This window comes from Ambystoma mexicanum, chromosome 12 (assembly GCF_040938575.1).
Source record: "Ambystoma mexicanum isolate Mex_15411 chromosome 12, UKY_AmexF1_1, whole genome shotgun sequence".
NCBI lineage: Eukaryota > Metazoa > Chordata > Amphibia > Caudata > Ambystomatidae > Ambystoma > Ambystoma mexicanum.
Genome location: NC_090936.1, coordinates 1,094,225,544 through 1,094,242,259, shown reverse-complemented (window position 1 = coordinate 1,094,242,259; position 16,716 = coordinate 1,094,225,544). Strand labels below are relative to the sequence as shown.

The window sequence follows — 16,716 nt, the reverse complement described above, 5'->3', positions numbered from 1 at the left end:
TCGCTTCTCCATGTTGTCCCGGCTCTGATCCGGTCCCCCACCTCACATGCGTATCCTCGGGCCCGTGGGTCCAACGTGGTTCTGTTGCAGGTCGGGACCCAGCCTGCCGCGTGGGAGCGTGATGCACAGTTGCCAGCGTGCAGTGGTGTGCACTTACGTCTTGTCCTGGGGTGTTTTCCATCCAAATAGGATCTGAAAGTGTGCACCCTTTCCCTATTTCAGCCTCCTGCCATTATTCAATCATGTGGTATCTGCCGTGCGCAGGCTCAATGCCGTGTCTGTGTGCTGTTATGCTCCTCAAGCTGCTATCCAGTACCTCTGAGCTGCAGCAGCTTCAAGATTTCAGGACACCCTCGTTGTGATCCTTTTTGCCTTACCGCAGTGTGTCCCAAGTCCCCCTTTTACTGCGAGCGTGCTCTCCTGAGTGATTTTTTGGTCCCATGTATTTATATCCTGATGCTGGAAGTGCAGTGCGCATCCCTCCCTGCTACTCTGTATCAGGTCTCCTATTTCTCTTCCTCTCGTTGGGGACGGCTAGAGTTCTGTCACTTGCAGCCTTACTCAGGGCCCAGGCTGTGCTCGGTTGTGTTTGGACACTGCACTAGTCCAAATAGGCAGTCCCCCCCCCCACCCTGTTCGTATGAGGACCCGCCCAGTTTGTCAGCAGCACACACCATGTTTTCGGGGCACTGTACGCCTCTTAATTGTAGTCCTTAGATCATGCTTAGCCTTTCCCAGTGAATGTTCGGGCTCCGCACCTCGACTTCATTGTCAGTTTCGCCTTGATCGCAGATCCATTCATATGTATCCAATATAGCTTCCCATGGATGCTTAATGTAATCTCCCGTTCTGGCCACGAGCGGCGTTCCCCAGCCTCGGCTGCAGCTCCTGTGTCAGTTTCGCTGGCAGTAATCTGCACTAGCGGCGCGCGGCTCCCAGTTACACTTCAATGGCAGTAACTGCCTCGATTGCGGTGGGTCTCCCACAAGCCTCGCCACGCTCTGGGAGGGGGGGTCCACTTCAGCACAGTGCCCACTTCGCTGCCAGGGCTCGGAACGCACCGTAGTGCATTTATTGGATAACTCCTGATTAGTGTCTTTCTGCACTCGTAAACCCCCGTAGTGCCCCCATCTCGTTCCTACAGCCGTCCTGCTTCGTCCTTTCTACGGCGCTCTGCCTTTCCTTTGTTGTGCCACAGGGGCCATTTTGTTCTCAGCTACTCGGACTGCTCGCGCTTTTATTCTCCTTATTTTGCAGCCTTTTCGTTCAGCGGATTCTCATGGGAGTGATGTCATCTTATTCCTTATGTTTTCCCATGCAGTTCACTTGTTTTCCTTCACGTTTTGCCTGGCTGCATCTTCGGTACACGACAGGATGATGTAGGATCGATGGGAGACTCACAAAGTCACGTCCTACTCCATGGCTCCTTGGCCACGCCCCCCAAATGAGTCGTATAGTTAAGTGAGTCTGGCGGCCAGTAGTGCCTGGAAGCAGGGTGCAAAATGTCAAGTTGAAAGCTACTAGCCACACACAAAGGTCACTTGCCCCATTTGTGACTGAAGGGCAGTGCAATTGCGCGACTGAGTGCGCTCTGCATTTTAACAATGTATTTGTGTGTCTTGTCTAGCACATACATGTACATATTTTCAATCACTCTCTACTAATAAACAGAACACGTAAAGATGTTTTGCACCCTGTCCTAGCTTCAAACAAAGAAAATATTAATCAAGCCTGATTATCAAACTTTGCACTCAGAGTGCAAAACAGTCTTCTGAGAGTTAATGACTTAATTGGAGCTACTAATGCACTAGTGGTGTAATAAAAATGTCTAAACCAGGTCTGCCAGCCACTCAATGTATAAGCACTATGCTTGTCCTTCATTGAAGTCCTTTTCAGAACAAGCATTGGCAAAGCTAACAGCTTTGGCTTATATAGAATGGTAGTAAACCGGTTATTACATTAAAATGGGTTAAGTGGCCCCTTTTAAAGCACTTTATGGTACAGTGTGTTTGTAAATTCCTAAGCCCCAAGCATATTACAGTGAATGCGATTGCCCTATGTTACAGTCATTGCAGTTTACTCACAAACCCTGTATGTCCATGATGTGTTGAAGCTGTGCCAGGGTGCATATCTGGTGCTATACTGTGGGTTGCACCGCAACAATGGGCCTTTCGTTTTTGGTTACTGCATTTTTCTAATGCAGGGTACACCTACCCCCTTAAACAAAACAAGCAGTGGCAGCTTCGCCATAGCCCACAATTGCAAAGTTACCTGGCGTTTCAAATGTTCAAGGACGCTGCAAGGAGTGACAAACACCTAGCACCCCCCTCAGGGTGCACTTGCCCAGCAGAGCGCAGTAAGTACTTTGCTAATAGTACCTTTGCAATGCATTGATTCACCTGCACATTGCAGTGAGGGTGCTAAACGGCCACCCATTAGGGAATTGCTGATTGTTAGGATTTAGGCCGTTTGTTTGTTACTGCCTGGAATGCAGCACATTGGTGAGGCTGTGTCTGAGTGTTGTTGGCAGTTCCAAGCGTGGGCTTTGCGTAGTCAAATTGTTTGCTCTCGCTTACATCATGAAGTTCCCATTGTTATATGGGTGTTGTCATGAGTACCTGTGGATTTTCTGTTTTCTGAAATGCATCTAAAATGCAAGCTAGACCTCTTCGCATTTCTGGTTGCTCAATACTGGGCCTGAGACCAATGTTGCTTGCATGTCTGATTTTGCAAAATGCTTTTAAATAGGTCAAACACCCTTTGGTCGAGAGAGGGATTATTTTTTCGAATGTGTTAAATACAAAGTGATGGACATGTGTGGGGATGGACATGTGCAGTAATAGGCACGTGCAGTGATGGGTATATGCAGTGATTGCCATGTGCAGCTATGGGCACTTGCAGTGACGGGAGAGTGCAGTGATAGGCATGTGCAGTGATGGGCACATGTAGTGATGGGCATGTGCAGTGATAGCGACTTAAAGCGATGGCTCGTGTAGGGATGGGCATGTTCAGTAATAGGCACGTGCAGTGATGGTCACATGCAGTGATTGGCATGTTCAGCTATGGGCATGTGCAGAGATGGAAGTGCACAGTGATTGGCATGTGCAGTGGTGGGCATGTTTACTGATGGACATGTGCAGTAATAGCCATTTGCAGTGATAGGCACATGTTGGGGTGGGCATGTGCAGTAATGGGCAGATGCATGGATGGGCCCATGTAATGTTGGCAATGTAAACTGATAGCTACTTGCAGTGATGGACATGTGAGAAACCCGAAGGTGTCTCACTTACTAGTCCCCGGGATTCTGTCCTCCAGGTGGCCAGGACACGGCCATCGCTGTTGGATCCAGTTCCTGGGGGTGGACCAGTGGGGGAAGATCACCTGGGCGAGGGGTCTTCAGGGAGTGGAAGTGGGACACTCAGGGTTGAGACACGGTATCCCCTTCCTTGTAACACCTTTCCCCGTTCCTATCCTGTAGGATATTTAGAAGCCTTAACCCCACCCCCTTTTCCAACACGAACACTTTCTTACACGGTAACAGACAACGGACTAACACTGGAGCCGTTTACCTAACGTGTCCCAGGACACGGGTCAGGCAGAGTCAGGAAATTGACAATAACGATGCACACTTAGCTAGAATTTACTATTAGAGGGTTCCAGACTGGTAAGGCCCCAGGGGCGGATGGGTTACCCAGTGAATTTTATATAGAATTCATGGCAGAGGTGGTACCCCCAATGCTAGCAATGCTGAATGAAGCATTAGAGACAGGCATGCTGCCAATGTCGTTATGTGAGTCCATTATTGTCCCACCATTGAAGCCCAATAAGCCAGACACTGATTGCGGGTCCTACAGATCCCTGTCGCTGCTTAACCAGGATGGGAAAATACTGGCTGAGCTACTGTCCAACAGGCTCAAGCCAGCAATATCTTAGCGTATACACCCGGATCAATCGGGATATGTCCCAGACAGGAATATTACGTGCAACCTGAGGAGGGTGCACCACATTATCGATCACACCCAAAACAGCTCAGACCTGTATGCTGTGGCCTCGCTTGACGCGACCAAGGCATTTGACTCAGTTAGATGGCCTTGGCTGCTGGCGGTCCTGAAGAGTTTCGGCATGGGGCCCACATACATAAAATGGGTATAGCTGCTATATAGCAGCCCGATGGCAAGGGTCAAGACAAGTACCATTTCAGACCGATGGCAGATAGGAAGTGGCACGAGGCAGGGCTGCCCTTGGTCCCCAATGTTATTTATACTGGCTTTGGAGCCATTAGCAGTGTATCTCAGGAAGGAATACCAAGAGGCAGGCATACCGGTATGGGGCATGGAGAATTTGATTTCCCTATATGCTGGCGATAGTATATTCTAGACGTGCTCGACTGCTATGCGGAACTATCTGGTATTACGATTAATGTGCAAAAATTGTGCTTGTTCCCCTAGCAGCGTATAAAGGGAAACCCCTAAATACATTGCCAGAGAAACCAATTAAGTGGGAAGTAAATTCCTTCAGATACCTGGGAGTGGATATCTTCCATGAAGCGAGGACACGTACAGAACACACTGAAAGCGGTAGATACAATTGAGAAGTCTATGGCCTCATTACACGGTAGGCGCTAAGGGATTACCGGCACCGGTAAGGCTACCGGTGCCGGTAATCCCTTAGCGCCCTACTACGAGGTCCCTCAGAGGGTCCCATACTTAACGCCTGATCTGACCAGGTGTTAAGGACGGGACCCGCTAAGGGACTTCAGAGCTAATAACGGTACCGCAAATTTGCGGTACCGTTATTAGCTCCTTCCCCATTCCCATTGAGCCCTATGGGGGCTCGAATGGGAATGGGGAATGGTATTTGGCATGGGGACTTACCGGGTCCTCCAGGGTTGGAATGACCTGGTAAGTCCCCATACCGCCTACCCGGACCCGGTATGCGGTAAGGGAGTAGCCATGCCGCTAATAGCGGCATGGTTACCTCTTACCGTGTAATGAGGCCCTATGGCTTTTGGGCGGATTGCCATTCTCAGTGATGGGGAGGACAGCACTTTTAAAGATGGGGGTGCTTCCAAGGCTTCTACACTACTTCACTAACGTCCGGTACAACATACCCAAGGGCTTTTTTAAGAGACTCAACACAATATGCCGTAACTTCCTATGGCATAACTCAAGATGCCAGTTGGCACTAGCGAAATAGAAAAGGCCCTACAATCAAGGAGGCATAAAAGTGCCCAACTTTGAGACATATTGTGTGGCGTGCCAGCTGCAGTTTGTCACAAAGTTGCTTTCGGATGAACAGACCGAGGACACCCAGCTGCAGCAATTCACAACCTTCTACACCTCCCCATACACATCTGATTGTCACGACCACACCTTGCAAGAAGCATGCCTACACTCAGTTCAACTCAAAAAGATTCCCCCAATGGAACGGGAACGTCTTGAGGCCGACGTCACAACTGAGGAAGTTCAGGGGGCGATAAGGGACCTCCCTCTCATCTACCACATTTAAATACTTGGGTGTTCTGATTACACACTTGCCTCACGACACGCACAGACATAACACGGTCAGAACGATGGATGGGATTAAGAAATCCATGAAATTCTGGTCTTGCTTACCATTCTCGCTTATGGGTAGGGTCTCTATAAACAAGATGATTATCCTTCCAAGTCTATTGTATGCATTCACGAATGCGCATTAATATATACTACATTTAACTATATACAGTTAAAAATTCCATTTTGCAACTTAAAAATTATAGAACTCGTGGGCCAAATGGGTTGGCTTAAACAAAACCCAGAACTGTTTGCTAGACTGTTGTGTTTGTTGTTCACTAAGGTTTGTCAATTGCAGAGCATACCAGAATCATGGCAACATGCGATACTGCTGCCGGTCTACAAGAAGGGAGACCGTAGTTTAGCTGAGAACTACAGATTGCTATCGTTACTTGACGTTACCTGCAAATTATTGTCAACATTTGTACGTAAAGCTCTGCAGACGTGGGCAGATAACGCAAAGATTCTGTATTATACCCTTACAATAGGGTGCTGGAGGGGTTACCTAGTATCCCCTTTGTCTAGCTTTTCATGTAACATTTTTATGTTACCCTTTCTTCACTGAATGGCTGGTGGCAGTGGTTTTGTTTCAACTGCCATGGTGTGCATTTACCGCGGGCTGCGTTCGCAGCCGCAGTAAAGCACCCAAGATGTCAAAATAGCCCTGGTTCTCTTTTTTTCGCATTGTCTTTGTGGAAAGGTCCTTCTTGAGATTTACTCTGCATGCCAAACCAGGTTTGGTCCCACTGTTCGCTTTGCCTTTGGCAGGTTTCACGAGTGAAGCCCGCCTCTGGCTCCTGGGTGTCTAGGGTAGGCAGGAAGTGAGGGAGGTGCCCGAAACTCCCTGTGCTTAATCTCCTAGGAGACCCAAATGCACTCTGTAGTGATTGGGCGGCTGACTGTCGGGCAAGGACAGCCACCCTGCTGGGTGATTTACAGCTAGGCTGGAATTGATGGGAGAGAACTGAATAAAAGGCAAGGCTTTTGGCTTGGAAGGCAGAGTTGACCACTGGACGAAGGAATCGAAGAAGAACTTGAAGAGGACATCTGCTGCAAATCCTGGGCCGTTGGTTTGCCCGGTGAAGCCCTGCTACTGTGCTGAAACTCCTAATTCGTATAGACAAAGAAGCCCCTAAAAGGGCAACTTCTCCCCTTGAGTTGGTGGGACCAGTCAACTCCAAAGTAAGCCACCTGGACCTCCGTCTCAGAGCTGGTTGAATTTCCACAGAGTTGCTGCTGGAAACCGTATAGCCAGGGAGAGGAGCACCTGATTGTGTGTGTTGCTTTTAAGCTGGCCTAGAGCTTCAGGAAGATCCTCTGGACTCCCAGGAAGCAGGACTGACGAGCCTGAGCCCCCTCAAAAGAGTGACTGACCCCGGAAGCAAGGGAAGCCCATCTCGACAGCCAGGAACCATGGTGTTGCTATTTGCTGTAGACACGAGGAGCTAAAACACTGAACAGCCACTGATTTGAAGATTGCTGGTTGCAAGCAGTGACTGTCTCATTGCAGTGCAGGAGTCCCCAGAAGTCCTCCCTCTTGTCCCCACGACTGAGGCCCAGGAACAGTGAGATCCGCAGAGCTGCACAGGAACAGAAGTCATCTGCTGCACTTTCTTCAATTCAAAGGTACTGTAACAAAGTCTGAGAGAACTTACCTCTTGCTGTAGAGTTGCTTGCATCTTCTACTACTCACAAGTCTAACGGCTTGTGGCCCTACATGTGATTCTTTTTTTCTTCAAAGACTTCTAAAACATTGTGCAAAGACTTTTCTACTTACCTACCAGAAGTAATTAGTAATTCATCCTATATAAGACTTTCGTCCATTGACTTTGGCCTAGCCTATTATACTGAATGACTCTGTTGTGGGGATCCATAAGTATTTGCCTGCTTAAGAATATTTGTGGTCTCTTGTTCTTATCATCTTTTTCTTTTACCAACATATAATAGTATTCTGAATGCAAACAGTAAGATATAACTTTCCCCAGCACCCTAGCTATTGAAGTCAACTGAGGGTGTAGGTTGTGTCTGTGGGCCATCCCCAAAGGGTATTTACTGATTTAGAAACTAAGTGTGTTCAGTATTGAAGTGTATTTGTGTATTACTATTATATTGCTCCCTTCTGAAGGCTTATTCTAATTAACTGATAAATAAATTAATAATTGTTTATTCAAGAAACCTTGAGTGTAAGAGTTTATTTGAATACTTGTCACTGTGAATCTCTGTGTAACACCTCTACAGCTCACATTGACCCCTCTTGAGATAAGCCTGGCTGCTCAACACGCTACCAAAACTGTGTAGTACAAGCTTATACCAAAGGTTGGGTTTCCTATGCCTGTAGTCAGAGTTGTATGTAGTGTTCCCAGAGGGTACTGCATGCAAACTTTGCCTAACATAGTACAACTCACAGGGCCTCATTACGACCCTTGCCGTCCCGTAATGAAGGGTGCCGGTACAGGACTGGCACCCTTCATTCCGGGTCCCGCGAGGGGAAGAGGGAGGTAATAACGGGCCATTTGTAATGTGCCCGTAATTACCTCCCTCATTCCCATTGAGCCCTATGGGGGCTCAAATGGGAATGGGGAATGGTTCCTTCAAGGAGGAATTACTGGGTCCTCCAATGTTGGAATGACCAGATTATTCCTCATTGAAGGAACCCGGTAATGGAGCCCGGTTTGGAGGCAGCCATGGTGCTAATAGCAGTGGAGTAACTTTGCTGAAAATGTTGGGGGGGACATGACGTCTGAGGAAAAGGTGCCCCAGCCAAATGAATGGGGACAAAATGGTGTGCCATGAAAGTTGGGGGGGACAAACACCCCTGTCGTCCCCTAAAATTACACCCATGGCTAATAGCATCATGGCTACCTCCAAACTCGTAATGAGGCCCACAATCTTAGAATACTCGACTCCATCATAAACTCGAAGTGCTACAGGACCGACACTATACGTAGACTTTATCGATTTCACAGCTGTGTTTGATAGTGTTGACCGCAAAACACTTTGGAATAAACCTTTTATTTACCTTGGCGCCACTGTTATATAATTTGTATAAGGCAGATCTCGCGGGATGGTTAACACCTACTGTTGTTTGCTGCCCGAAAAGAGGGGGCCAATCCGTGCCATGTTTGCTCTATGTTGCCTATCTCGCCTTGAGAAATTATACCCATCTAGGTGCAAAAACCATGTTTCAACATTGTGGCTATGCACTGGAGAATAAACTTAAAATTAACATGGAAAAAACGAAGACAATGCTGGTATCAGCAAAAAAGGTGAAGTGTCCTAATTTTGATACTAGCCTAGGAAAGGTAGAATATGGAGATACATATCCTTATCTTGGCTTGGCTGTGAGCTGAAGTATAACTTACAAACACATTGTGGATGTAAAGAAAATACAATCCATAAGATTGACACAACTAATAGTACATTTTGCAAGGGAAACAGCAGGTTTCACATTTGATGGAATTATAATACTGTATAAACAATGGTTGTGTCCTACTGTATTATAAGGACTGGAAGCATTGGCACTGAAAGATCTTGCATTTCTAGACATATTAGAGGGACCATTTTGGAAAAGGATTCTGAGACTCAGCTCGGCTACACCAGTACAATATGTATGACTGGAACTAGGGCTGATGTCCCGGAAAGGAGAGTTGTTGAAGAAACGTGGGCTACTACATTTGAAAATACATTCAAACCCTCAATGCCAACTACTCCGGCTGCTGGAAGATAATACCAGTAGTAACGATAGTTTTGAGAGATTAGCCTACAACCTATTTAAGGCCATTGGTTGGGGTCCCGATTATGCAAAAAATACTCCCTATGAAACACTACGACGTGTCTTTATAAGAAAAATCTAAATTTGGGATTGGGCTAGCAATTATGTGCATTTAGAGACGCTACATAGCCATATATATAATGTTGGCGTAATGCATACATATCTACGGCCTCAGCAATATCTAAGACAGTGCCCAAACATTGCAGTCCTTTTTTTTCGATTAAGATTGCGCACAATCAATTGCCAGTTTTGGCTCTGATTGTTGCCCAACTAAAGCTTCCACTGAAGGAAAGCTATTGCTGAATCTACAAGAAGCAAGACATCCTTGAGACTCTTAGACATATTTTAACAGAATGTTTGGCGCTAGGACTCGAATACCTGACCATCTTGAGACCGTTTGTACATGAATATGAGTCTATTAAAAGTGAGGCATTTTGGAAATATTGTCTAAATACAGAGAATCAAGGGGTCTACATAGCCCTGTATCAACTGTGGGTAAATCTTAACGATAATCCACTATGATTCTAATATAAAGTCTTATACATGTGCCTTGGTTTTATCTGAGTCTTAAATGTTTATTAATGTGTTTTAAATTATAAGTAGTCAAACTATTTTAAAACAGTAAGGTAAAGCGTTTTAATTAATTAATTTGACTACTTAAGCCTTACATATGTTAAAGGGCTTTAGCTTGCTTGTATGATCCATAACGGTGAGTAACTTGTAACTTGTGTGAATTAGTGCATAGGTGGGTTTAGACTTACATCTAAAGTATAATGTTAATGTTGATGTTTTATTTTGTAAAGTTTTCATCAAACTAAACAAATACATTAATAATCATAATAATTACTACATAGAGCCATGGTTCTTTCGAAATCTCAAAACCGCACTCAGACATTTCTTATGGGGAGGAGGACGCTGCAGGATTGCACTCAAAACACTATATCTACCATATAGTGAGGGCAGAGTGCAACTCCCAAACTTGGAAATGTATTATTTGGCTACCCAATTTCGTTATGTGACTATGTAGCTGTCCGACGGATTCACCGCTGAAACTGGCCTTTTGCAGACGGTAGTGAAACCAGCTAGGCTTAAGGAAATTCTGTGGGTCCCTAGATCCTGTATGGGCTCCCACTGATAGTGGGACTGGGCAGACAGATCTGGGTCAGTACACTTAAGATGATCCATCCGATATACTCGTATTCTCGGAATGCCCTCATTGTAGCAGATGCTTGTATGCATTTGGGAGAACTTAGGGAGGCCAGACTCTGGGAAATCCATGGCATATCACCTGGGTAGATATGTTTGAGATATGTTTGAGAAATTTAGAGAATTGGGTGGTCTGATACAGAAGGAAGGGCTACCTGGAGGCCAATTCCTAAGACATATGAAGATACTGAATGTGGCCAAACAAAAATGGGAAGGGTGGCCTGCCGAGCCAGAAGAGGAGGCCCTTTTATCTCTACTGTACGACCTAGAGGATGGTTGTAGACCGACAGCTCGAATTTATGAATGCCTCCTGGGAAAGGCCAGTACAGTGCATGAGCGGCTGAAAGGCAAATGGGAAAAGGATGTGGGGTTGCAGATTACAGAGACACCATTGTCTTTAATTTTGAAGGTCGCACAGTGCAAAGGTCATGCCCATGGTTGTTTTGCGCTGCACCACCGTGATGGTATTGGAGTGTCACCCACATGCTTGCCTACACCACGACTCCCAAGATAAGATATGATATAATATGGCATTTATAACACACCTATACACAAGTGTTTCCCCATCCCCATTGACACAGGAACCCGTTGCTGACAAGCGAACATTTTTTGAGCTCTTTGTTGTTTGTTTGGTTCCGTTTTTTCTGAGCTGTTCACACACAAGATGAGGTGGTACACAGATATCGAATGGCGTAATCACACAATTGCTGTACTTGTAACTTGCCAAGAGGGTGGCATTTCCATCGCATATACTTGTTCCAATGTTGTGTGGATTTTGCGGATGTACCATGTGCAACAATAACAACGAAACACTTTTTTTTTTTAAGGGAGTCCCCCGCCCCCCTCTCCCATCTCCCAGCCGAGATGGCTACCCTGCCTGCCATATTCTACAAAACCTTCCAGGCAGGCTGCACAATTTACACTTCCACTCGCAATTTCCGAGTGAAAATGACATTGGGACAAGTAAGAAATAATGGGCCTGCAATGTAGTTTAAGTGCTCACTTTCATCGCTGGGTGGCGGCAGAGCACTTTGCCAAAGACTTTTGCTCTATTGCCAAATATAACCACCAACTACTTCCCAGTTATTCGCCCCGCTGACCAGGATTGTCATCAAATGGCTTTAAATGAACATTAGGCAAGAGATGAATGCAACGAACGGGGCTACATTTGTGCTAGACTTTAATGAGGTTCTGGGCGTAAAAACGGACATCTCCTTAATCTTTCCTTAGCATGATGGGAATGGAGGATGACAAAATATCCATAGAATGAATGATAAAACAATCCAAGGCACTGACTTGAAAAAAAAAGAGTTTTATGAACAAAGAAGACGCACGCATTTTATACAAGCGAAAATGCACCCAATTGGGAGGCTGGGATGTGTGGCGCTGCCCCGTGATGTAACTCGCACGCGGCGGCGTGACGTTGCACGCCGCCGCGTGCTGCATAAATAAACGGGGCGTTCCCGGCCGCAGCAGAGCGACCGGGAAGCCCGAACTGGCAAGACGTGTGTGTGAGTGTAGGGGTTTAGGGACCGCATGGGCGCCCCGACCAACCCCCAACAGTCGCGACGAGTGGATGCGGATGCCCGGGCCCGGCGGTGATCAATGTCACAATTGTTTTCTACACGGAAACGGAACAAATGACATTTCGTTTCATGCCGTGGCTGCGGATCGCACACGGGGCTGGTGGCCATTTTGTCAACACGATCGTGGAACTTCTCCAAGCTCCGGTTTGGATGGGGAAGGTGATCCAGGTCTAATTATTGGACAAACTGCTTGCAGGCAGTCTAACTTTTTGATTTTTACTTCACATTTGGGCCTCCTACGTTGAGTGAGAGCAAGGAGAAGGGCTAAAATGGCAAGGCCTGCCTAGCCCAGTTTTTTCTTCTTCTTTCCTTCAACCAATTTTTAGAACATTTACACCACTGGTGTTGCTGCAGTGGAGGGGCACTGTGCTTCTTCATCCTCTTCATCATCAGGCTGCTGTGGCCTCTTCTTCGTCCTCTTCATCATCAGGGCGGAGTACTGCAGTGGCGGATCCTAAAGTGGGCAGTCATCTTTTCTAATTCATCAAAGCCGAAGGCACGATTCCACCATTCCCTCCCCAGGTTGGACCGTCGCTGTGCCTGTGGAAGGGGTATCCAGGTGCGTGGTGGTGGTGGGTGACTGAGTTGCGGCCCCCAGGTCCTAGTGTGGGGGTGCCTGTGCGCTCAGGCCCATGAGTGGCGCTGGTGGGCAAGACGGTGGGCACCTTGCAGCCGCACCACTTCCCCAAGACGGTGGCCAAGCGGGAGGTCAACAACAAGCTCCTCAGGCTCCAGTGATTCAAGCTCTACAGCCAGTGGCCGCTCCACAGCTACCCCCTCAACCCCAAGTAGGCGGTCAAGCTCCTGCACCTCAGGGGCCACCGGTCATGCAGCCAGTTGCCCAGGTGACGGATGACGACAGCAGGGTGGCCACGATGCTGTACTCCACTGGGCCGTCGGCCCAGGACATTTTCGAGTCGCTTCCTGCGGGGGATGGCAGCTATGACGCAGCCAAGGCGGCACTCCTGGCCCACTTCCTGCCCTTTGCCAAAGCAGGGAGAGTGGGGGAATCGTGCCAGAAGTGCGGATACGACCTCCCTCACCTGACAAAGTGTCCGGCAGCTGGAAAGACATGTGGTAGGTGTGGCCTGCCTGACCATTTTTTGAGAGTATGCAGGGCTGCCCTGCCCGTGTTGGTACCGAGAGGACAGGCTCGAGTTTGGGTCCCGTGCCAGAACGGCCCACCGAATGTGGCGCAGGTGGACCAGGGCGGGGAGGATGCCCAGGAGGAGGAGGCAGAGAACATTTTCTTTGTCTTCAGTGTGGAGGTCCTAAAAGGAAAGAACAGAAGGCAGCCGAGATGTGTGGTTGAGATCAATCATTCGCCGGTCCCAGTGCTGGTGGACACGGGAGCCTCGGTCAATGTGATGGCCAGGGGGCACTATGACACTCTTGAATCCCCCCCGAAGCTGCTCACACCGAGGGTCCACATATTTGCGTTTGGAGGACTGGAACCAATACCACTGGACAGTGCCTTCGTAGCGAAGGTGGAGCATGAGGGCTCGCAGATCAAAGCCCGGTTCTACGTGACACCCGTGAGCAACAACACTCTGCTAAGCTGTGCGGCTGCAGAGGTGCTCGGAATTGTCAGCTTCGCGTACTTGGTGTATCTCGAAGACATCTGTCATGATGCCTACCTCCAAGGAGCCAGGTCCGACCCAGCAACCCCAGAGGCAGGCATCATTTCCCCCAGGGGATAGCCAGCGGGCCCAAGCTGGGGCCCTTTGGACTCAGTCCTGGCGCCTTAGGTGCCAGGCTCATGTTGGACCTCTGTCCTGGCACCAGGCTCATAAAGCTCGACATGTGTTCAAGTGTTTTAATGTGCACTTACCTGATGCAGACCATGCTGCCACATCCAGGCCCTCTTGAGGCCTGAATAGGAACTACTTTACCTGTGGGACTACTTTCCACCCGGGTGTGGTCGGGGAAGGATACATACCTGATCGGAGGAAGGATACACACTTGCAACTTCTTCCAAAGCTATTTAAACCAGACCCGATCAGCAACTCACGCTTCGCGTTGTTCTGCTCCTCGCAGCTGGACGCTCACCGTGTCAGCTCCTGCATCTGGACTTCAGCCACGCCTGTCAGCATCCTGGGTCACCTGCAAAGGGAGACAAGAGACCTACCAGCTAATCTGCACCACAGAGACATCACCGACGATCCTGAAAGGGAAGACATCATTTTTAAAAGCATTTTGTTACGATCGCTGCAGCGCTGCATTTCACTCACCTTTCCTGGGTTCCTCCATCTTCAGCAGCGATCATCCGGATACACAGCCACTTCCCAGAGCCTAGAGAAAAAGACAAGAATAAGAGGTGAGAGAAGGAAGGGAATATGAAAAGCTCAGTTTCCTTCTAAGACTTACCTTTTGGGTCATTCCCATTTCATTTCGGGTCTTGCTGCTTCCAAGCAGGACCCCGGCCCCTATGGGGAAAAAAGACAAAGACATTAGATGAGCGAATGCAAAAACATTACCTGAGCGCTCATCTAGGACTTACCAGATCTTTACTGGAACTGCACGTTTCACTTCGGGTCGGCGCCATATCTCCGGCATTCCGAACCCCGGCCCCTGTGGGGAAAAGACATCAACATCAGCGCTTTGTTGCAAGAAGTCTCCAAAGGAATCTTCATTCATCAAAAAAGACAATGAACATTATTATTTAAAGCTTGAACTTTTGAACTTGCAACAGAACTTTTACAGCGCCTTACCAGTATAATCAAGCTTACCTGAACTCCCATCCAACCTCAATCCAGTGAAGTAACTGGGTTCAACGCGCCCCTGCGTCAGAAGCAGGATGGAGAGCTCGTCCTTTCAGACCCTACGGTGAGACTTCACGGGGAATCATGGAAGGGTATCGTGGAGGGTTGGAAGAGAGTGGGAGGCTTGAGCATAACTCAGTCAGTAGGTAATACTCCCTTTTCACGCACAGGGGAATATTCCTGCGAGCCGGAGAAGCCAGAGTAGAGGGCCCTTCCTGTCCATCTTCAGAGTCCTGCGCTTTACCATTGAAGAAGCATCAGCACTCGAAGCCAGACCTGCGCCTCCGTGGGAATCAGGTGAGCGTTACAACATCAATGACTTGCTCAATTAATATGCTGCCCTCTTCAAGGGCATTGGAAGGATGACTGGTGACCCGGGGCGGTTACACATCGATGAGTCTGTGCAGCTCGTTGCCCTGAAACACCGGAGGGTACCGTTCCATCTCAGGGAGCAGGTAGACAGGGAGCTGGACAACCTGGTGAATTTGGACATTATTGAAAAGGTGGAGGGCCCCACTCCTTGGGTATCCCCGATTGTTGTGGCTAGGAAGCCCAAGCAACCTGACTCTGTCCGCATTTGTGTAGATATGAGGCTCCCCAACAAGGCCATTAAGAGGGAGCGGCATCTCACCCCCACCATCGATGACATTATTGCGGAAGTTCAAGGGGCACGGTTCTTCTCCAAATTAGATCTCAGAGCGGGATATCACCAGGTCGTTCTCCATCCGGAGTCTCGGTATATCACCACCTTCACCACTCACCGGGGGCTCTACCGATACAAGAGACTCAGCTTTGGAGTGTCCTCGGCTGCAGAGGTTTTTCAGAATATTATTCAAGGTGCCCTCGCAGGTGTGGAGGGCATTTTAAACATCAGCGATGATATTCTGGTGTTCGCAAAGACCGAGGTGGACCGTCTGAGAAAGCTGGGGAGGACCTTTGAGAGACTGCAATCGCTAGGTCTCACCCTTAACAGGGACAAGTGTGAGTTCCTGCGCCCTTCCATCGAATTCTTCGGATTTGTTTTTAAAGAAGGGGGTGACTCACCAGACCCGAGGAAGGTCCAGGACATTAAGAAGGCACAGCCTCCAGAGTTGGCGTCGGACATTAGGAGTTTCCTTGGCATGGTGGCATACTGTGGGCGCTTCATCCAGAACCTTGCCTCAAGGTCAGAGCCACTCAGGGCTCTGACGAAAAAGGAGTCAGCCTGGCACTGGGGCCCGCTTGAGCAGGCGGCCTTTGAAGACATAAAAAGCGCCCTGACAGCGGAGGACACCATGGCGTTTTTCGATCCGGCGCTAACATCGGAGATCGTTGTGGACGCCAGTCCATTTGGTCTAGGGGCCGTCTTAACTCAGGTGGACCGGGACGGGAGCATCCGGCCAGTGGCCTATGCCAGTAAAGCGCTCTCTGAAACTGAACAAAGATACTCGCAGATTGAGCGTGAGGCTCTGGCGGTCCTCTAGGGCTGCAGACACTTTCGCCTCTATGTCTTGGGGCGTCCAGTGACGGTGGTGACGGACCACAAGCCCCTGCTGGCCATTCTGGCAGGGTCATCCTCCAAGCCACCGGCCAGAATCGAGAGGTGGATGCTCGCCCTTCTCAAATACGGAGTGACACTGGTGTACCGGCCAGGGGCCAACAACGCATCGGACTATCTCTCACGACATCCGGGAGTGCGTGGGGGAGAGAAGTACGACACCTGCGATGAGGAAGCCGACAATCACGTCCAGATGGTGGTGGAGGCAGCCGCGCCGAACGCAATGCCTCTCTCAGAGCTGGAAGCGGCAGCTGCCGAGGACGAGTGCTTCAAGATTCTCCAGCACTCCATGCAGCACGGC

General features: G+C 48.7%; 1 protein-coding gene across 2 annotated transcripts in view; it reads left to right on the top strand.

Moving 5' to 3' along the window:
- Window positions 1-1,887: 1,887 nt before the first annotated feature.
- Window positions 1,888-16,716, top strand: part of ASB13 (ankyrin repeat and SOCS box containing 13) — a 321,247-nt gene continuing 306,418 nt past the window's right edge. Inside the window, exon 1 of one of the 2 annotated variants that reach the window (XM_069629642.1) lies at window positions 1,888-2,356. In XM_069629642.1, the coding sequence (XP_069485743.1) occupies window positions 2,284-2,356 (73 nt within the window). In that variant the 5' untranslated portion in view covers window positions 1,888-2,283. The remainder of the gene's footprint in view (window positions 2,357-16,716) is intronic. The other variant, XM_069629640.1, reaches the window with a different exon arrangement.